This window comes from Sinohyriopsis cumingii, chromosome 4 (assembly GCF_028554795.1).
Source record: "Sinohyriopsis cumingii isolate HCF-2022 chromosome 4, ASM2855479v2, whole genome shotgun sequence".
Classification (NCBI taxonomy): domain Eukaryota; kingdom Metazoa; phylum Mollusca; class Bivalvia; order Unionida; family Unionidae; genus Sinohyriopsis; species Sinohyriopsis cumingii.
The window spans coordinates 23,789,145-23,812,829 of record NC_142964.1 but is presented as its reverse complement, the minus strand read 5'-3'; the positions used below and the strand labels follow the sequence as shown (position 1 = coordinate 23,812,829).

General features: G+C 35.4%; 1 protein-coding gene across 3 annotated transcripts in view; it reads left to right on the top strand.

Moving 5' to 3' along the window:
- LOC149800816 (ras-like protein family member 12) overlaps window positions 1-22,617 on the top strand; it is a 75,322-nt gene extending 52,705 nt beyond the window's left edge. The window contains exons 2-5 of one of the 3 annotated variants that reach the window (XM_089954810.1): window positions 10,577-10,633; window positions 12,903-12,976; window positions 19,265-19,452; window positions 21,280-22,617. In XM_089954810.1, the coding sequence (XP_089810936.1) occupies window positions 10,577-10,633; window positions 12,903-12,976; window positions 19,265-19,452; window positions 21,280-21,595 (635 nt within the window). In that variant the 3' untranslated portion in view covers window positions 21,596-22,617. Of the gene's footprint in view, window positions 1-10,576; window positions 10,634-10,873; window positions 10,914-11,118; window positions 11,156-12,902; window positions 12,977-19,264; window positions 19,453-21,279 lie in introns of those variants that run through there. The other 2 variants (XM_089954812.1, XM_089954811.1) reach the window with 2 other exon arrangements.
- Window positions 22,618-23,685: the final 1,068 nt, after the last annotated feature.

Below are 23,685 nucleotides of genomic sequence, written 5' to 3'. Positions count from 1 at the left end.
ATTACCGTATATATTCACATACAGTAAGAGTCAACTGCAAAAATCAGTGGCCTAGATCTGCAGTCGCATAAAGCGCCGGCAGTTTTGGGTCAATGCAATTTGTTAGGAGTAATTTGTAGAACAAGCAACATAAACCCTGATCTCCACGCATATACAAGTTGTGCTTTTATAAATAACATTATCCCAGTGTTACAAAACATCCGTATTACTACGATAAAGCAGACACTCGTGTTGCAGTATTGCAATCATCTCTATTATGACTATACAGCACACACCTATATTATAGTAACACAAGCGTACATTGCAACACACACCCATATTACAGTAACACAAGCGTGCATTACAACACACACCCATATTACAGTAACACAAGCGTGCATTACAACACACACCCATATTACAGTAACACAAGCACGTATTACCCTTATATAACACCCCAATATTACAGTATTATATATATATATATATATATATATATATATATATATATATATATATATATATATATATATATATATATATATATACCCTTAGTACAGTATTACAAACATATGTATTACCAACTTCTTATATGCTCGTTTTTTCTCCATTAACTTTGCATTGTCAGAATCTTTCAGTATTTTACGATATTATTTTACGATTGCACTCATAAAGGAACTACTTTCTATTGTAAACAAACAATGGACGCAGACGCCAGCACTTTTGATTTGTAAACAAATCATGTACACTCAAGTAGTAGGCGTTTTACGTTTTGGTTGATTAAATTTGTTTCTGAATGAACTAAAGCAGATATTTTGTGGATTGCCACATAGCAGCTGTTTTGCAACATTCCGCGTTAACTTTTGATACAATGTTTCGGATTTAGGCGGGCGACAGACGCTAGATTTCATAAAAGTACTGGGTTCCTACAATTAACATGCAAGTGACAAGGCATAAACATTTTTCTTTGGTTGGCAATAAGACAGGCAAAAATATATTTACTGTTTTACATCTTGAATTTCCTCAAAATGTATTTTCTTAGTTCTGCAAATCCGAATTACATGAGCCATGTCATGGGTTCTCAAGCTTTCTTACACATTTCGAAATTGTTCTGTAATTTCGACTATATTCCATGTGTAATGACATCCTCCTTGCTGCAATCAAAATGAAATAAACATTATATTCCATAGTGTCTTTTTGATAATTGCATTTGAAAGACTTCATATATTTCCCACATTATGATTTTAACATTCAGTGACAGAACAGAAACACACATGCCTGCAGATGTCAACACACTGCTCCATCGCCGCTGAAATCCGATATACTTCATGTAGAATTGGTATAGATAAAACCAGTGTAGAATCATAAAATTTCGTAGGAAAGAAAAAAATACCAGAATCTATTCATTCCAGATCAAACGGAAAAGTTGTTGCAATGCGCATTCATTCACAATATGACTCCAAATGTCAATTTTAAGTAGACCAAAACGCCCTTTTCTTTCGAAAGTTATGCCTAGCGCGCGACTAAATTCAAATTTATCTGATCGGAGTTATGTGCGCATCAATAATGTTGTTGTTGTGTAATGATGAATTTGCGTTTATGTATTTAGTTTGGAATACGGATACATTCAGTTACTTTGTTTCTTGTAGTGCATTTTGTTTATGTAATTAAGCCTTAGGTAGAATAAGAAAATGAGAATATAATAAAAAGGTTATTACATTTGTATGGGAAAATATGAACTCGTTTTCTCCGATGGATATACTACTCTTCCAAGGTCGTGCAGTATTTCCATCCGAAAAACTCGTTCATATTTTCGCATACAATTGCAGTAACCTATAAATACAACAAACATCCTTTTTGCACTAGCAAAAGTATATACACTACCACTCTACAACACACACCCTTATTACAGTATTACAAATATGTGGTACCAGCATACAACACACACACTTATTACTATATTACAAAGATATGTATTACCAACATACAACACATACCCATATTACAGTATCACAAAAATATGTATTAACAACATACCACACACCCATAATACAATATTACAAAGATATGTATTACCAACATACAACACACGCCCATAACACAGTATTACAAAGATATGTATTACCAACATACAACACACGCCCATATTACAGTATTACAAAGATATGTATTACCAACATACAACACACACCCATAATACAGTATTACAAACATATGTATTGCCAACATACAACACACGCCCATAATACAGTGTTACAAACATATGTATTACCAACATACAACACACACACATAATACAGTATTACAAACATCTGTATTACCAACATACAACACACGCCCATATTACAAAATTATTACGAAACGCGTGTCTGAGTAGCATTATTTTGCCTAGATAAATCATGTGAGAGACATTAGGTATCTTTCTAAATCACCACATGGTGAGCGCATTGGTTACACAGTTGTTGCCATCATTTGGTGTCATTACATAATTGAAGGATCTTGCACTGTTTAAAGAAAATCATCAATTTTGCTTAACCTGTGTGAGCTTTCCGGCTGTTGAAAATAGTTTTCCATAAACTCTGTATCTTACATGGAAGGGGGCGTCTAGTATCAGATTGCGGACCCATATTATATAGAACTGTAAAATGATAGGGCTATATTAGGACTAAAGGGAGATGGATTTGCCTGGCGCCCAAATTCCTTTATATATACATTTCCAAGCAAACTTATACACGTCAAAGCAAAATTCAAGGATATATAATAAAAAAACAACATTGAAGTTCATATGAATAGTAAGAAGAGACTAGAAATAGCCATTTTGAATGAAGTTTTAACGATTTCTTTTCATTATCTATGTATTGTATAATGTTCACATCGCTTTTGTTACCATGAATACAAAGCAAAGAAGTAACGTTATTGACATTCGAGGACGAATCATTTTAACTGCTGATGTCAACAGTGTATGTAAATGAAAGGATTGTCATGGGCCCCTTTCTCTTCACAGTATTGCACTCTACGAATTACAAAGGAATTCTTATAATGTAAAGACCGATTTTGGAAGGCAGTATTACTTCATACAATTCGGAAAATAATTCGGCATTTACAAGCGTTAGCAGCCATATCGTCATGGAAACGCTATTATAAATTTCTTGCAATTGATTATGGTGGTGTTGATGTTCTCAGGAAAGAATATACCGTATGTACTCGTTTATAAGTCGGGTTCAAAGGACAGTTATATGGGCAGATCAGGATATACGCGTTCGCCCTACTCTTCTTACAAACTGAATAGACCCAGATTTTGCGACAGTAGATCGGAATTTATGCAGTTTGTGACTGGATTTTTCTTATACATGAGTATGTACGGTATTTTATTATTGACGAAGCGAGTTTGTTTTAAAAGATTATTTTCATAACTGTTCACGTGGTTTAGAGCGCATAATGTTACATTGAAACCACCACTAAGTAGTTAAAACATAGGGTGAAATATATACGGTAAATGAGGAGCAATAATACATTAAATCTGCCTCTGAGAATGGCGAAAATACACATGGTAATGAAGACGCAATGATACCTTAAATCTACTTCTGCGAAAGGCCGAATTGTACGTGGTTTCGAAGGGTACATTAAATCCACCGCTAAATAGTTAGGGGCCAGGGGCCAGTTTTTATGTACAAATTTATTGCCACAATCAATGACCTAGTATAAAAAAATCATAAAAAATCAAATACACAAGTGAGGTCAGAAAGGTCCATATGTTTGGATACCTATATTAAAACAAAGCATAAGAATATTATCCACTTGACCAAAGAAATCAACGGCAGTTCATAGCAGAAGAAGTTTATGCATCCCAACCCCAAATTTCTACCGGCAATTTTCATGTCTGAAGGTAATTTTTGACACCATGTGATGCTCACAGTGCAAACACAAGCTCTTTTCCTAGATGACAGTTTTGCAAAACACTGTGTACTAAACAGGCTGATGAAGTTGAAAATAGTTGTCAGGATAATTCGGCTAGATGGGATATCATGCTCCGTGTCTGCGGCATGATGCCTGAGTGCTAGACATCACTACAAACTGCCACAATGCAGACGTCGTAGCGATATGCTGTTATTGTTGTAGGGTTTAACATATATATATATATATATATATATATATATATATATATATATATATATATATATATATATATATATATATATATATATATATATATATATATATTGTGTGTAGATATATAATTTGCTTTCAATATTGATGAATAATGCATTTACTAATTTCGCGATATGATTTTTTTTATATGACACGATTCATCAGTTCTCTTTCAGAACAGTTCAAGTAATTGCTGTTTTGTATCGTTTGAGGACCCGTCTATGAAAGCGAAGCAAAGATTTCAAAGACAGAAAATCTTTGAAAATCTTTTGGTCAGAAGAGAGTTTTAGTGCTCCATGACCAAAATGTGCTAGTTAACAGGTCAAACTGTGCTCCATGACCTATTAGGGCCCTTAACCGGTCAAAATGTGCTCATGTCCAAAAGAGGCCACTTAACAGGTTAAAATGTGTTCCATAAACAAAAGGGGCCACTTAACAGGTCAAAATATGCTCCTTGACAGAAGTGGTCACTTAACAAGCTAAAATATGCTCCGTGACAGAAAGGGGGAACGCAATGGGCTAAAGTGTTCTTCTTGACAGAAAGTGAACACTTAACAAGCTCAGATGTGTTCCGTGACAGAAGGTGGCCACTAAACACACTTAACAGGCTAAACTCTCGTTACTAGTACACACTGAGAACATCTGTAACAGTCCCTAGCTTTACTTTGGGCATAAAAAAAACCAACACGAAACGAAACAAAACATTTGATCCTAAACGCAGATAATATAACCACAAAGTTGTAAAAATGCTCAACAGCCGTTTGGGGAATAGTAAAAGAAAAGTATTTAGTTTTGTTATTATTTGAAAGCATGAATCTGACACTCCATGATATGAATACATAGATGGGATGTTCTTAAAAATTGTATAATTGTGTGTAAGACATTTGCACTGTAAACGCGGTTTCAGTAAATGGAATTAAAGGAATGTTTGCTCCCACTAATCATTCGATTTCAGACAAGACTCATACTTTAAATCATCGACCTTTTCTTTAATTTCCCTAAAGGTTTAAATAATTGATTCTTCTCAGATTGTATTCTGGTATCAACAGTTGTTAATTCGTGTTTCTAGAACCAGCGCCAGGAAGCACTCAGAAATTCCTTATCAGTATAGGAATCGTCAGTCATTGCACGAATCGTCAGTCAGTGTACGAATCGTCAGTCAGTGTAAAGAGTGGGTTAATAAAGCCAGTCTTATTTCTTCAATGGATTTCATTATTTAAATTTTTGACCAATCTGTCTCAATTGGTGATGAAACGTATGCAGCCGTTGAATTCCGATTGTAAGGAAGTTGTATTTTATTTTTTAAACATGTTCGTCTTAGACATTTTAAACGAAAAAACAGTTTATGCCATTTGGATTTCATTTTCAATAATAACTTGCCATATTATCTAACTTATGTCAGCTTTATATTTCAATACTGCATACATGTAGTTGTTTATATTTCAACACTGCATACATGTAGTTGTTTATATTTCAACACTGCATACATGTAGTTGTTTGTATTGCAATGCTGCATACATATTGCTGTTTAAATATTACCCCATGTTCACCTTATTATACAGCTGAAAACAAATAAACAATAAACAAAAAAAAACTACTTTCCACTTAAGAACGGAGCAAGGGTGGCCTTATATTTGTACATATCGGTCTTACCTTTGTACGTAGCAAGGGAATTCTCACCTTTGTATATAACAAGGGAGACATTGCTCTTTTATGCAGCGGCCTTACCTTTGTATATAGCAAGGGTGGCCTTACTTTTTGTACGTAGTGACCTTACCGTTATGCGTAGCAATGGAGGCCTTACCTTTGCATATAGCAAGGGAGGCCGCAACAAGTGAGGGCTTACCTTTGTACGCACAGGTGCTCGACGCGAGCTTGATGTTAAGAAAAAAAAAACAATAATCTAAAGGAAAAAAATCATACAGAGTGACAAAAATACCTTAGATTACCCCGATGACCCGTTCTGACATAGGACCCTCTCTATCATAATATATAAGAGAGAAGGTACGGAACTTCCAAATACTTCGCTCCACCCATGACCCTCGATTTCCTTCTGCTATTTCCGTCTTTAAAGGCACACGACCATCCTATATGGCTTGTTTTACTTCTGAGATATTTTTCTATCCATCAAGCCATCATTGACTTTTCTGCGTTGTACCAAACTGAAGTTACGGGCTCCGAAACGTGCGATTTTCGCGAAGTTTTCCTTTGTGGACACTTCCGTGCTCCTATGATAATAAGTATAACCTTTTGAGCCAATCATATTTCGGCGTTGACGTTAGTGCCGCCTATTTTGAAAATAGAGATGCATGTATACGATGTGTTATGCAGTGAAGAAGACAATGTATAATACTTGCATGGAACAGGATTCCTAAAGTTGAATCTAGTTAATGGTAAGTAAAAAACTTACTTTTGCATCTACCGCTGTTCTGTAATTCAAGAAGGGATGCACCATAGAGTTGAAAACATTGTCCATATCGCTCTTGTCACCGGTTTTCAGATGAGCACGGAAGTGTCCACAAAGGAAAACTTCGCGAAAATCGCACGTTTCGGAGCCCGCAAACGAACCATCCGTCTACGCATATGTACCTGAGGTACCTATGTACTCCGAGAATTTGTCAAATGCTATGGAACCATATCGAACCATCCGTCTACGCATATGTACCTGAGGTACCTATGTACTCCGAGAATTTGTCAAATGCTATGGAACCATATCGAACCATCCGTCTACGCATATGTACCTGAGGTACCTATGTACTCCGAGAATTTGTCAAATGCTATGGAACCATATCGAACCATCCGTCTACGCATATGTACCTGAGGTACCTATGTACTCCGAGAATTTGTCAAATGCTATGGAACCATATCGAACCATCCGTCTACGCATATGTACCTGAGGTACCTATGTACAACAAGAATTTGTCAAATGCTATGGAACCATATCGAACCATCCGTCTACGCATATGTACCTGAGGTACCTATGTACTCCAAGACAGACGTCTTGAAGGAGCACAGTATCTAAACTTTGCCACATTCTCCATACGGCCTTAATTTAGATCCACGTGATTTTAGCTTAAATCTCGTTATCAGCAATTCGTTGAGATGCAGACGACTTAAAAAAAAAAAAAAAAAAAAAAAAAAAAACAACGCCGCGCTGTTGGAAGTACAGATTACGATCGTTTCAACAAAATGCCAAAAAGTGAATATAAAACGGTATCTAATCATTAGATAACTAAGATAAGAACAATGGAATGGTTACATGGGAAGTAGTTTAAGGGGATAAGCTGATGTTCTGCTCACTAATAAAGAACTCTTTTGTATAGCGCAATAATAATCAGAACGTCATAATCACTCTTTGTGCGTGAGATAAACGATGTACTTAACATGTTCATATCTGAGTTCTACATATATGAAGTATAACAACATTTATCATGGCTAGTTTGAACTTTATAGCGTTAAGCTGACAACCCATGCCGAATATTGCACAAAAGCTAAAGGTGGCTACCAACTATTTAAAAATTCATATATACCATATCGAGGTTGTTGCTACCAACTGTATTAAGGTTCCTATGAACTGTATCAACGTGCTACCAACCGTTACAAGATTGATACGTTCTTTATCGTGGTTATTGCTACCAACTGTATCAACGTTTCAAGGTCATACTGTATAAATATCGATGTTGTCCAATGTTTTGAATACTTCTGTACTTTATACCAAATTCAGATTGTGTTGAAAAACATTTAGATTTGTAACTCGAAGTCTCATAATTGTATTGTGAAGGAAACACACCACATACAGAGAGAGAGAGAGAGAGATATCCCTCTCTACACGTAACTTACTAAGTAAAACTTTTTCGGATGAGATTGTCTTAAGATCAGCGCACCTCATCTTTTGACTCACTAATGGCTTTTGCAATTATGGTAACAATGTCGTTAACGTACGGGGGGGGGGGGAGTAATTATGTACTATTTGTAATAATGTCTTCAACGTTGTTGTTGGAATTGGAACTAGAGATGCTTTTACATGTGTGAGGCAATACATAAAGAATCTATGTTGGGGTTTGAACCGAGACAAGGAAATCCCACTCAAGGGTTTATATTATGTGTATCCCCACGAGGCTTGTCCGAGTGGGGAGACATATAATATAAACCAGCGACTAGGATTTCCTTGTCTCGGTCCAAACCCCAACGTCGATTATTTTTCTCACCCAATATTTTCCTTTAAAGTAAAAAGAATTCTTCACTAGTGTTCACGGCCAATGTTGCACGCAGCGCATGAATATAAATATGTTAATGAGGGCTGTGGTGAAACTGTTGCGTCCGAAGTACACAGTTTATACGCGTGAGCAAAGAAAAATAAGAACATAAAACATCGCATAATAATTAGGTATTATCACATTTAATATATGGATGTTATATGAAATTGACAATAAATAATTAATATTTATTACAAGAAACTTTTTCATTTTCATCGGTTCCAATTTTGAAAAGTTATATTGTAAATAATAAAACTATATTGGCTACTCAGCTCTACTGTAGTTATACTTTGTACAAGCTGTAACGAAGAGTAACATCTTTCTTTAGATTATTCATGAGTAATTAGAGATCTGTGTCACTATCGTATATAACTATTCTTTTCTTTGGAGGAGGTGAAACTGTGCGTGACATACTTGTATTGTCCTTAATATTGATTGTAAAATTACCCCTGTGGATTATAGACCCTCCAAAAACGGACTCTAGCGGATAACCATGTGTAAAGTTTCAAGTTCACGGATTCTTTGAACATTTATTTTTCTGTCCTGGAAATATGGCAAGTGCTACAGTGAAATTTGCTTATGGATTAATGTGTTGACGGATAAATGATTCCTTCTGGCTGGTAAGTGTATTATTTGTCATTAAATATTGTAGGTATATTTTTCATTTTGCCGGGGCACAATGGTGATGCTTAACAAAATTAGAATAAAGCATATTTTATATAACACTTTTATGGCTGTTACTAAGTTTTCCGTAGTTGTTAAGAGAGTTGGGAGGCTGTGAAGTGTATAGGTCTATAGTCTATGTGCATGGATCAGTGTTTTCTGTTATAGTTCATTCCACACAGCATTGCGAATTTTATCCTATTTGTAGCACAGTCATTTTTCAGGTCAGCGTCATTAAATGTAGCTTACAGTATATAATTTGTTTCACACAAAGTATTTAAAACTAATCAGGTAGCTTTAGCTTCATTTAATGACTCTGACCTGAAAAATGTACTGAGCCAGGCCTGCAAATATATAAAATTGACCAAGCTGTGTGGAACGAAATAGCGCAATACCAAAAAGTTCGACATCGTATGCTTTTGTGTCTTTGTCTCTCTCGAAATGTTTTTTATGGTGTTCTCAAAGATGGATTTACCTTAAGTTACTATGTTTTTATTATAGATTTGTTGCTGTTGTTGTTGTTGTTGTTGTTGTTTGATTTTAGTACAACTACGTCAAGCAGATCAGAAGACAACAAGGGTTTCTTTTTTTAAAAGTAGTTCTGAGCGCGTGGACACATTGTCTTAGACGACTGGTCTGAGATGATAGACTGAGATAGGAAAAGTAAGGTTAGCAAAACAGCTAGATTTCTCTGTCGCATGGGTGAGAAAAATAGGGTTGGTAGGGTTCTCCAAGCACTTGGTCCCATTTATGTAAAGGATGCAATGTGGAGCTCCAGGACTAGATAACGCATACATTACATGCCTTAAGTATCTGGTTTTATTTACTCGGATTCAGTTTGAACAAGACCACGTTGATTTTTATTTCTTGCGCAACCCCTTAATTAAAAAAAAAGATTTAAATGATAATAATGGGCAGGATATAATTTGCCGTATCGAGATAGTATGTGCATATTTCGCTTTATCAGTTCAATGTAATAGATATAACGAAATCAATCAATACATATAATTATTAGTAGACTGAACCAGTCTGATATCTTATATTGTGTATACACTTCAGTGTCTGTTTATTTTACCGGATAATATGTAAAAGGTTTGAAAATAAACTGATGCAGGTGGAACTCCATATGCTTAGGGTTACCGATATGAATACAGAACGTCTGGTAGTTAACAAGAATGCGGAGAGTTCTGTTATCGTAGAAGCAGTCAATCATTAACTCTTCTAATTGTTTCACATGAGAGGTCACTCCCGGCCATCTCTTATATGCGTTCCAGCTGCAGGTAAGGAAAACAATCCTCTTTTATCTTCAAAGCATCGCTCTACACGAAGATGTGGAATTGCCCCAACAGCCCTCTTGACACACCTTGGTAATGTAACCATATAATAATAAATACAATTAACAAGGAATGTTTTAATATTCTGCTACTTTAATAATTAATCCTCCAATATTTTCCTACTTTTCTTCTCATTCCTGTCATCTTCTATTGTTGCAAACATGTACAAGTGACTCGTGCGTATTTTAATTTCAGCTCTGACAGTGAAATACATAACCAGGAGATTCATAATGGAGTATGACCCGGATATAGGTGAGTCTGCATGATGGAGTATTACCCGAATATAGGTGAATCTTCATGACAAGTATACCATCATGGAATATGACCCGGATATAGGTGAGTCTTCATGACAAGTATACCATCATGGAATATGACCCAGATATAGGTGAGTCTTCATGACAAGTATACTATCTTGGAATATGACCCGGATATAGGTGAGTCTTCATGACAAGTATACCATCATTGAGTATTACCCGGATATAGGTGAGTCTTCATGATAAGATTGTCATAATGGAGTATGACCCGGATATAGGTGAATCTTCATGATAAGATTACCATCATGGAGTATGACCCGGATATAGGTAAATCTTCATAAGATTGTCATTATGGAGTATGACCCGGATATAGGTGAGTCTTCATGACAAGTATACCATCATGGAGTAAGACTTGGATATAGATGAGTCTTCATGACAAGTATACCATCATGGAGTATAACCCGGATATAGGTGAATCTTCATGATAAGATTGTCATCATGGAGTATGACCCGGATATAGGTGAGTCTTCATGACAAGTATACCATCATGGAGTATTACCCGGATATAGGTGAGTCTTCATGACAAGTATACCATCATGGATTATGACCCGGATATAGGTGAATCTTCATGATAAGATTGTCATCATGGAGTATGACCCGGATGTAGGTGAGTCTTCACGACAAGGATACCATCATGGAGTATTACCCGGATATAGGTGAGTCTTCATGACAAATATACCATCATGGATTATGACCCGGATATAGGTGAATCTTCATGATAAGATTACCATCATGGAGTATAACCCGGATATAGGTGAGTCTTCATGACAAGTATGCCATCATGGAGTATGAATTGGATATAGGTGAATCATCATGACAAGTGTGCTATCATCGCTGGGACGTGGCCCGTTTTTGTACATTTGGGCAATTACCTTGCGCAATATCACACTCTTTTATTATTTATTTTCCCATGTAGGAAATATATGTACCCTTATGTATGCAATTCAGACCTGTATTTCTGTATCAAGGCATGTTTCCTCTTCTTCGTATTCCTCTTTCTCTCTCTCTCTTTCTCTCTCCATCATCAGAGTGAACAGATCTTAACATGCCAAAGACTGTAAACCCTCTAGAATACACGCTCGTAATCAAAGAATATGTATCAGGAAATGCTTAATTCCAAACAGCCAAAAATTAGACTTCAAGAATCAACCTTTTTAAAATTAATTATCTACTCGAATCATAGAAATTGTCGTTTACTGAACTCACGTGACCTGTTACTATTCGATATCATGTGTACCCTATACAGTATTGCATACCTGTTACACTCTAAGACAAACGGACACATTAGTATGGAAGACACCAACAGCAAGTTCTTGAATAAAATGTAGAAATAAACGTTGGTTAATTGGCTATTTTAACTCCCTTCACAATCCAATCATGTCTGATCATGATGGGAAAATATGGCATTACTGAGCGTTGATCATAAACCGAAATTAATTGAAACTCTAATACTGGGTGCAGCATCTGTTACGGAACTAGTTTGCAAATTTGCCAAGGCTAAACATTTACTTTTGAACGTATGAATAATCAAAAATTAAGGAACTAACGTCCTTACAAGTAAACTTACAACCATTAAAATATTCTGTTTGACGATGTTACGCTATGTTAAGTTCTGAAACAATTTTGTGTCATGCGATGGTTCCGTGATGTTTCTACAGAACTCTCACCCCAGCAATGCACATTGTATCAATCCGCGAAACAATTTGTTAACGAAGCTTAAAATCTCTTCAGTTTCTTATGAATCAGTTTGACAAAATATACATATTTAATCATAATATGTACATGGTAATTTTGTAAAAGGTCGCTGTCCTCAAATTATTGTAAAATATAGGAATATATTTCAATCGAAGTAGTAATGAAGAATGAAGAAAAGAATCCATGCAAATCGACGGATGTTTGCCTTAAAAATGTATCCTAAAAAGATAACCTATGGTTTGTTTTAATAGACACAAGGAAATATTTACCATGAAGTGGAAACATTTGGTATCGCGACGGTCGGCTTGGTCACTTGTGACAATACACCACTCGTGACAATACACCACTCGTGACAATACATCACTCGTGACAATGCACCACTCGTGACAATTCAATGTTTCGTACTTCATTCGTGATATCTTAATATCCACTCAAAAATCACAGACACCCTGTATATACTCAGGATTACCGGTTATCATGGAGAATTCATCTTTTATCGTTCTTTTCTTCAGAGGACACATACACAAAGCATGAATGGGTGGACAACATGGAGTTTGCAGTTCACGTGATGGATACCTGTGATAAGGTGGGTAATTTCACATTGTCAAGAACAAAAAGTATAAAAGACTAAAGAATTCACTAATTTGTAACAGTGACAGTGTTAAACAACAATACGAGTTTTATGAATTTTGGTTTAGAGAAATCAAAACACCGCCATGTTGAAGTATAAGAGAGCAGAAGTAAAGTCGGCTTCGTAATCAAAAAACGTAATTAAGGCAAATTGATCCACTATCCCATGTTTGTGAATTCCTATGGGTTTCAATGTTCTTCCATGTCAGTTGCTTAATCTGGGCCGTTAAGAATGCTGTGTATAATTTGTCACAAATAGTTGGTCTGAGGACTTTACATAACTACAACGACATGACAACAATTGATCCTAAAACTGTTTGCTCATCCGTTTGGAATGCTTATGTGCATCTTTGAATTGGAGACAAGACTTGTCGACAACCGAATTAATTTCATAACTGGTAACTTGTCCTCGGCTTGACAATGAATCATAGAAATCCTTTGGTTTGGAATGATGGCTTCTTGTTCCAGTAAACGTTTCAAGATAACAAATTGTGTTCATCGCCATGAGAAAATTATGATTCCCCAAGTTGAGCAATTTTGGTTAAAAAGAACGCTTTAACTTAATGAGATTATTTCTGTTTTGCAAATGCTCTACTTGGAACTCATACTTAAACACTGCAGGACAGCGTTATAAAAAAAGATACGGGCACGTAGAAATTTCATGACTTCAGTCCAACTGATATCGGATTATTAGACGTCAACCACCAGCAGCAAATGTAAACACCAAAACAATTACACTCGTTTGAAAGAAGCAATATGACCCACTGCATCCAACAACTAGGTCGATATCCTCGAAACTGGCGAGGAAAAAATGTAACTGTTTCTTTGATGCCACAAAAAGATGATACCGCGAACTGGCCAGGGAAGTTAAGTGACATATTGGAAAGGACCAGCAAAATCAAGGATTTTGGACCTCTATGGTGGAATATTTTTTGCCCTAACATATATAGTTCCACCTTTTCCATCGCACTCAGAATTATTTCGATCTTTGCAAAATACTTTGACCTCAGGGCGCTGTGGAATCTGAATCTCGGTATAGAATGTTAACTTCCATCTTGAAATGAGTATGACATTATGCTATAAGCAGTTTGCTTTGAAGCATAAATATGGGAATAACGCATCCATATATATTGTAAGTGGATTATATTCGTATTAATATAACAAGTTTATCTAAACTGATATACTGATTTATTTCCCATTATGTTTGCTATTCACATTTTAATCAACATTCCAAGCTCGTAATTACAAGTCTAATAACATTCACCAGGGCGTTTGAGAGGCAGGTGAGATTACGCTTCTGTTCTAGGATAAATAAAGGTTCATCTTTTCAATTGTGCTTTTCATATGAACGTTAGTCTGCGTGATACGCTGTATGCTTTACTTTGATAAAAGTAAATACAGGATGGTCCTCATACCCCAAGAAGAAATCTTTCTGCATCTTATTTAAAAAATGTATTACCTTTTTTCTTTCGATTAAATGACATTTATTTGTTACCTCTAAACTTCACCTAAAAAAATGTTTTTCTTTCTCGTTTTGCTTTTAATGTTTTTTTTCATATCTGAACAATAAAGCTTTGACTGTCATGTTGATATCCACGAATATAGGAAATATAAATTTCTAAAAATTCGACTATATACGTGTTATGTAGTTGTTATTGATGCTACAGTTGTCATTATTCTTACTCGAAGAAAACATTTCTCATTATGAAGTTGATATTGTTATAGTCCGTTACATTTAATAAAAAAGACAATTCATATTGATTTCAATATCGATTATACTCATGAGGTAAATACAGTAAAACTTGTAATGATTGAGTTCGTGAATAAGTTCTTAAAAATTACGGATCTGATTGTATTCGTGTTCAATGATTATGAAGTTAATAATTAGATTTTAGTCAAGGATTTACATTATCATTACTGTGACTGATTGTTAGTTTAACGATAAAGGTTGATACAATAGTTTAAAACTAAAAAGACAAATTTATTGCGGAAACAGATTACGTTTGCATTTGATGAACAATTCGAATTGTTTAATGCTTGCTTTTACACAGCAATTCACACATTTTATATATAAAATACCACAAGTGAACATATTCCCTGTAACGTAAATATATATGTAAAGGCTTATTTATTTACACGTCACTTCTGTTGTCTTTGAATTAAGACATAAAGGCAATTATGTAACAAAGTTAAGGTTTTATGTCATTTGTTGCATATGACACTTTTCTGAACATTATATTTCCTTGGAGTGACTATACTGGAAACTCCCTCTATATAATTGCGTATCCGTAGCATGCGTGTTCAACATACACTGTAAGGCAATGCTCTATTGTAAAGTATGAAAATCTACAGCTAATATAGTGTCTATTCCAACCAAACTGAAAGTAAGAGCTAATGTAGTGTCTATTCCACCCAAGCCGAAAGTGAGAGCTATTATAGTGTCTATTCCAACCAAACTGAAAGTGAGAGCTAGTATAGTGTCTATTCCAACCAAGCCGAAAGTGAGAGCTAATATTGTGTCTATTAAACCAAACTGAAAGCAAAAACTAATGCAATGTCCAATCCAACCAGAATGAATGTGAGAGCTAATGTAGTGTCTATTCCAACCAAACCGAAAGTGAGAGCTAATGTAGTGTCTATTCCAACCAAACTGAAAGTGAGGGCTAATGTAGTGTCTATTCCAACTAAATTGAATGTGAGAGCTAATGTAGTGTCTATTCCAACCAAACTGAAAGTGAGAGCTAGTGTAGAGCCTATTCCAACCAAACTGAAAGTGAGAGCTAATTTAGTGTCTATTCCAACCAAACTGAAAGTGAGAGCTAGTGTCTATTCCAACCAAACTGAAAGCAAAAACTAATGCAATGTCCAATCCAACCAAAATGAATGTGAGAGCTAATGTAGTGTCTATTCCAACAAAACCGAAAGTGAGAGCTAGTGTAGTGCCTATTCCAACCAAACTGAAAGTGAGAGCTAGTGTAGTGTCTATTCCAACCAAACTGAAAGTGAGGGCTAATGTAGTGTCTATTCCAACCAAACTGAAAGTGAGAGCTAATGTAGTGTCTATTCCAACCAAACTGAAAGTGAGGGCTAATGTAGTGTCTATTCCAACCAAACTGAAAGTGAGAGCTAGTGTAGTGCCTATTCCAACCAAACTGAAAGTGAGAGCTAATGTAGTGCCTATTCCAACCAAACTGAAAGTGAGAGCTAGTGTAGTGCCTATTCCAACCAAACCGAAAGTGAGAGCTAATGTAGTGTCTATTCCAACCAAACTGAAAGTGAGGGCTAATGTAGTGTCTATTCCAACCAAACTGAAAGTGAGGGCTAATGTAGTGTCTATTCCAACCAAACTGAATGTGAGAGCTAATGTCTATTAAACCAAACCGAAAGTGAGAGCTAATGTAGTGTCTATTCCAACCAAACTGAAAATGAGTGCTAATGTAGTGTCTATTCCAACCAAGCCGAAAGTGAGAGCTAATGTAGTGTCTATTCCAAACAAGCCGAAAGTGAGAGCTATTATAGTGTCTATTCCAACCAAACTGAAAGTGAGAGCTAATATAGTGTCTATTCCAACCAAGCCGAAAGTGAGAGCTAATATAGTGCCTATTAAACCAAACTGAAAGCAAAACTAATGCAATGTCCAATCCAACCAAATTGAAAGTGAGAGCTAATGTAGTGTCTATTCCAACCAAACTGAAAATGAGAGCTAATGTCTATTCCAACCAAACTGAAAGTGAGAGCTAATGTAGTGTCTATTCCGACCAAACTGAAAGTGAGAGCTAATGTCTATTAAACCAAACCGAAAGTGAGAGCTAATGTAGTGTCTATTCCAACCAACTGAAAATGAGAGCTAACCACCTACAGGAATAGACACTACATTAGCTCTCATTTTCAGTTTGGTTGGAATAGACACTATTCCAACCAAGCCGAAAGTGAGAGCTAATGTAGTGCCTATTCCAAACAAGCCGAAAGTGAGAGCTATTATAGTGTCTATTCCAACCAAACTGAAAGTGACAGCTAATATAGTGTCTATTCCAACCAAGCCGAAAGTGAGAGCTAATATAGTGCCTATTAAACCAAACTGAAAGCAAAACTAATGCAATGTCCAATCCAACCAAATTGAATGTGAGAGCTAATGTAGTGTCTATACCAACCAAACTGAAAGTGAGAGCTAATGTAGTGTTTATTCCAACCAAACTGAAAATGAGAGCTAATGTCTATTCCAACCAAACTGAAAGTGAGAGCTAATGTAGTGTCTATTCCGACCAAACTGAAAGTGAGAGCTAACGTATATTAAACCGAACCGAAAGTGAGAGCTAATGTAGTGTCTATTCCAACCAAACTGAAAATGAGAGCTAACCAACTACAGGAATAGACACTACATTAGCTCTCATTTTCAGTTTGGTTGGAATAGACACTATTCCAACCAAGCCGAAAGTGAGAGCTAATTTAGTGTCTATTCCAACCAAGCCGAAAGTGAGAGCTAATGTAGTGTCTATTCCAAACAAGCCGAAAGTGAGAGCTATTATAGTGTCTATTCCAACCAAACTGAAAGTGAGAGCTAATATAGTGTCTATTCCAACCAAGCCGAAAGTGAGAGCTAATATTGTGTCTATTAAACCAAACTGAAAGCAAAAACTAATGCAATGTCCAATCCGACCAAACTGAATGTGAGAGCTAATGTAGTGTCTATTCCAAACAAACTGAAAGTGAGAGCTAATGTAGTGTCTATTCCAAACAAGCCGAAAGTGAGAGCTAATGTAGTGTCTATTCCAACCAAACTGAAAGTGAGAGCTAATGTAGTGTCTATTCCAACCAAACTGAAAGCGAGAGCTAATGTAGTGTCTATTCCAACCAAACCGAAAATGAGAGTCTTCCAACCATACTCAAAGTGAGAGCACGTATAGTGTATATTCGAATCTAACCGAAAGTGAGAGCTAATGTAGTGCCTATTCAAACAAACTGAAATCAAAGACTAATGCAATGTCTAATCCAACCAAACTGAAAGCGAGAGCTAATATTGTGTCTATTCCATCCAAATTGAAAGTGAGAGCTAATTTAGTGTCTATTCAACCAAACTGAAAGCAAAACTAATGCAATGTCTATTCAACCAAACTGAAAGCAAAACTAATGCAATGTCTATTCAACCAAACTGAAAGCAAAACTAATGCAATGTCTATTCAACCAAACTGAAAGCAAAACTAATGCAATGTCTATTCAACAAAACCGAAAGTGAAAGCTAATGTAATGTCTATTTTAATCCAAATGAACTATTATAACTGAGAGACAACTGAGAGGCAGTTGTCTTTAAGGAAAGTTAATATTTAGCACCGTTAGCTTCAGTTTAGAGTATTGCCGTAGGCTGAAATAATATAGTTAATATATAAATTAACCGGCTACGTTATATGGCAATATCAGTCCATTATTCGTATTTGGGAAAGAAAAACATGTACACAAAACAAAAGGAAGCACAAATAACCAAGGAAACAATAAATAAGACAAAATGGTTTCACTTATTGTAAATATCGTTAATTTATATTCCATAATTCCGGGCAAGTTTCCATTGTTTCAATAAATTGAGTTTTTCACTGTGTGTGTGTGTGTGTGTGTGTGTGTGTGTTGGATTTTAACGTAGCTTTTACATTTTTCAGTCATACAGCTACGATATTTGCAGTGTAACAGTTGATAGTGATGTCTAGCACTGAGGCATTATGTTGTATACATGTAGCATGATGTCCCACACATTCACATTATCCTGAATATAGCTTAACCAAAATCAAGGATGCCAAGAACTACCATCTATGCTCGTATATAAGGCCGATCCAACTGTAAAACATAATAGAACCAGATTTGTTCCCGCATAATGAGGCAGATCTGGGTCTGTGCAGCTTAAAGTTGGATCAGATTTAACCGTGTGTTTGTACATTACATAACTCTCCTAGTCGTGATGCGTCCAGGATGCTTATAAGCAGTAACAGTATATGTTTTTATCCAGAGAGTTGTTGTAACACAGTATCTTTAACTTTATTTTGCTAGCTAGCGTAATAAGAGTGTAAAATACTAGCTGTAAACAAATCACGACCCATCATTGTTATATTCGAGTTACTGTGAACAATCAGTAGACAAGAGAATCTTATTCGATCGTTCACAAAATTTTGTACAACAGAGCGATCGATAATCTACAGTTCTTTGTTAAATGTTAATTTAAATTAATAGTGGTTTGACTAAATGATCTTTTTCATTTCAGCCTGACAGTGACTCGACTCGTTACCTCAGATGGGCGGATGCTTTTATGGTTGTATACAGTATTACTGACCGGTCAAGTTTCGAGGCCGCCCGGCGTTACCTTGACCTTATTAGTCAGTACCAGAAGGCAAGCCAGAGGGAGGTGCCCATGGCGCTTGTAGGGAACAAAATTGAGCTGGAACGCTACAGGTATATGCATTTATATGTTCGTAAATAATCTTGCACTAGTTGAATGTAGTACAGTACATACTACTTACAAGAGTAAGTTACATTTGTTGGTACAAAATAGACTTTGAGATAAAAAAGACACCTGTCTGCAGGGAAGCATTGAGTAATAATTCATCATCAAGACTCCTGGAACACATGTGGTCTTAAGTGCTAAATGGGTGCTTAATGTTGTTATATGAAACATGGTAATGCAGGCCAAAAATAGTTTCACAAAATGTCATAACGCTTGTGGCTCTGAAAATTGGCTATGAATTTTTAAAACAACAAAGCTATAAATGCAATAGAATAAAATTATATTGCATTTTACACTCTTATTGTACAACGATGAATAATTTCAAAGAAGAACCATTTTATTTACGCTGTTTCTCATAATTAAAATGTAGAAGTCATGGTTTCTTCCAATAGGAACCTTTTACGTGTCAATAGCAAATTCGTGTCAGCATTTGGTCTATATATGCTGTGTTGTCCCAAGAAAAGTTGCAAGTCATTGTTATGCCTTTATGGCCATAAACTACGTCACAGAAAGAAGCAAAAACAAAAAGTTTTGCAAACCTTAATAAAAACATAACAAATAATTTAATTATCCATGTTATAAATTGAAAATATGAGATGAACTTATGAACTTACATTATTATGAAGTGAATCCAAAATAATCCTGAAAGAGTTATATCAAAGTCAAAAAGAATGAAACGTTCCGTATAAATTTCAGAACTCCTTTGAATAATTCACAATAGTTCCGGAATAATGTTATAGTCCAAAAAATGAGTACTTTCTATTTCCACTGAACAGTTCAAGCAAATATATTTCCTCTCAGATGATATCTAAGTAGAGAACATAACACGTCTGCAGACTTAATGTTACAAATGGAACACAATAAAAAATAATGACGCCATAAAAGAATGAGATTTGATTGCTCAGTTCTCTCCTTATGCACACCTTATATTACGATTATATTTCACAACATACCCCAACGTGACAGATCATACTACTCAATAAATATTTCGAAACTCCTATTCATGTGACCTAGCACATACATTGGGAAATTACTTAATTCGTCAAGAACAGTCCAAACCCAACCAGCCATTGGGAAAAGGGCCTAATCTCGTAAACGTGTTTACTAATAATTATTTTATTACAAACTGTCAAGACGTACATAAGCATTATGTTAGAGATCCTAAGCAATTTCGCGTTCTTTATATCCCTAAAACAGACCCTAGTCATACAGCTAATGAAAGGCAATTAACAGCCATGAATAAAAATTACAAAAATGAGACAAATCAATTACCAGGAGTTTTAAAAAAAAACTGTGCGTCAGTATTGAATGTGTGTTTCCGATTGCAAGATAAGTTCTGCAAATGTAAAGACAAAATTTGACTTTGAGAAAAAGAGGAAGATACATTTTTCCAAATAAGTAGTACTATGCAGTACATCAAAATAAAAAAGATAGAGATGTTAAAGCTCTGAGAAAGTGTGTAAACTAAACAAAACTATCTATATGATCCAAATGTGTTATATAAACGTTATGTATACTACTATCCCTGTAACTTGTGAAACATATTCATTAACACGATTTTCCTATGAATTGGTTTGTTTATAATTGTCGTTGTAATGTGTCTCTATATAACAATTATGACCCCAGTTGTAAGTAGGCAGTGATATCCAAAGACACAAAGTGGAAAAATGAGCGCTTGATAAGTCGTTTGATAATTCCTTACCATTTAAACGACCTCAACAATTTTATCCTTTACAAATTGTATCTAGGAAGCTTTAACCTAATTTATTTTTCAGACAAATAAGTAAGGCGGATGGGACAGGACTGGCTAGTGAATACGAGGCCTCGTTTTTCGAGACAACGGCTGCAGAAGACTATGAATTCGTAGAGGAAATATTTCATGCAGTTGTTCATGAAATTCAAAGACATCGGGGAGAAAGGCAGGGCATTTTTCAGCCCTTATTTATATCGGAAGAAAGATTTCAGATGGCTGGAAGAAGCCGACCAAAATCACCGAAAATCACCTTAGAGAAAAAAGACGATAAGAGTCCTTCTAAGAAAAATCCTACTAGCTTCAAACTATTTAACAAAAGTTTCAAGATATTCAATTGATGTGTCGGCATGTAGGCAGAAGACTTATAAGTGCCTTCAAAGAGGGACCAGAAATAATGGATTACTTATAGGTTTCGTCAGCCGGCCTGAAGACTATTAATATATATATGCGTCCTCTGGATGGAAAAATAGTCGTGAAATTGAGGAGTTTAAATATAAACTTTACAAGCCATAGCAATGGTGCATGAAGCAAGCGGAAGATAGACCTCACTTATGAAAGATACACAAATACAAAAACTTTTAGTCGGACCAAAATGGATAGGGTGTAATGACTAGTGACTTATTCAGTGGCTGCTTGAAAGTCCAATGTTTTATAAGTGATCAGACAATTTTGACTTCATTGTTAAATAAGTTTAGTACTGATATTTTCAACGTTCAAGAAGACTTTAGTACGTATTCTAAAATTTGTCGAATACTTTATAAACACATTGAATTAAATATGCGTCATTGCTGACACCTATGCAATGGTGAATGAAAATAATGTCGATCGGGTATTGAACCTGGAACGCTGTTTATGTTGTCCGAAAATGCTAACGAAACCAGAGTACTGTTTATTTGGCAACGCTATTGCCGGCTTTGACACAGTATGTTATGTTTCTCTTCAACTTTAGTAAGGACGTTTTAACAACTCCAAACTTTGTTTTCTCAGGATGGACACCTTCTTTTACGAAATACTTGTTATATGCATACAGCGCCAGGGGCAGAAAACATAATATTCGTATCTCCTTTTACGCTATTTATGATACCACATATTAAATATTACTTACTTTACAACATAATTGATGATATGTACACTAATTAAGTATTTGGCCTCGCTGGATCAATCCTTACTTTACATTAAATGTAATGAGAATGGGAATTCTCGGAGGGAAGCTGCGCTTCTAAGAGAGTTCTCTCGTGTTCATATATGTTAATTATGCATAACTAATGCATTTTGTAAATTACTTCTTCCTATGCTTGTACAGATTCTCCTATGTTTGCATCACTATCTCTATAAAAAGGAAATAAAGATTGATGTCTAATGAAGTGTATTTTCTATACTTAAAAAATAGGTTCAATTGATACCCAGCTTTTATAGCGTTTACAATTTTAATAATATGGGAAAAGCGGGTATCAAATGTATTACATTCTGTGTCTTTAAATGTAATATGCCAAGAAGATACGTAAATGCTACAAATTTGAAGTGTATAAGGAGACAGGGCGTTTGTTTATTACTCAATTTGAAGAGTATAAGGGGACAAGTCGGATGAATATGAATCATTTTGAAGAGAGTAAGGGGACAAGTCGTATGTATATGAATCAATTTGAAGAGTATAAGGGGACAAGTCGGACGTATATGAATTAATTTGAAGAGAATAAGGGGACAAGTCGTATGAAAATGAATCAATTTGAAGAGAGTAAGGGGACAAGTCGTATGTATATGAATCAATTTGAAGAGAATAAGGAGACAATTCGTATGAAAATGAATCAATTTGAAGAGAGTAAGGGGACAAGTCGTATGTATATGAATCAATTTGAAGAGTATAAGGGGACAATTCGGACGTATATGAATTAATTTGAAGAGAATAAGGGGACAAGTCGTATGTAAATGAATCAATTTGAAGAGTATAAGGAGACAAGTCGTATGTAAATGAATCAATTTGAAGAGAATAAGGAGACAAGTCGGATGTATATGAATCAATTTGAAGAGTATAAGTGGAAAATTCGGATGTATTCATATGAATCATATCTGTGATAGCATACTGGCATATACTGTATTACTGAATTAATACACAAGCATGGGAATATTTATTATAGAGACATCTGTATATATTTCAGATTCATGCCAGAATGATATATTTTATAGTGCTCCATGAAGTGATTCAAAATAAATTTTAAGTTACACTTTAATTTACCTTCATATTAAAATACGAAATTCGACGCATTATGTTGCTTTGGAGGCAACTATGCTTATATATGATTTTCTTCACAAAGCAGTGACCCAAAATTTCAATAACCCCAAATTCATTAGCAGTTGCCCAAAATTCATAAGCAGTTATTCAAAACTTTCAGTTACCCCGAATTCATAAGCATTTACCCAAAGCTCGTAA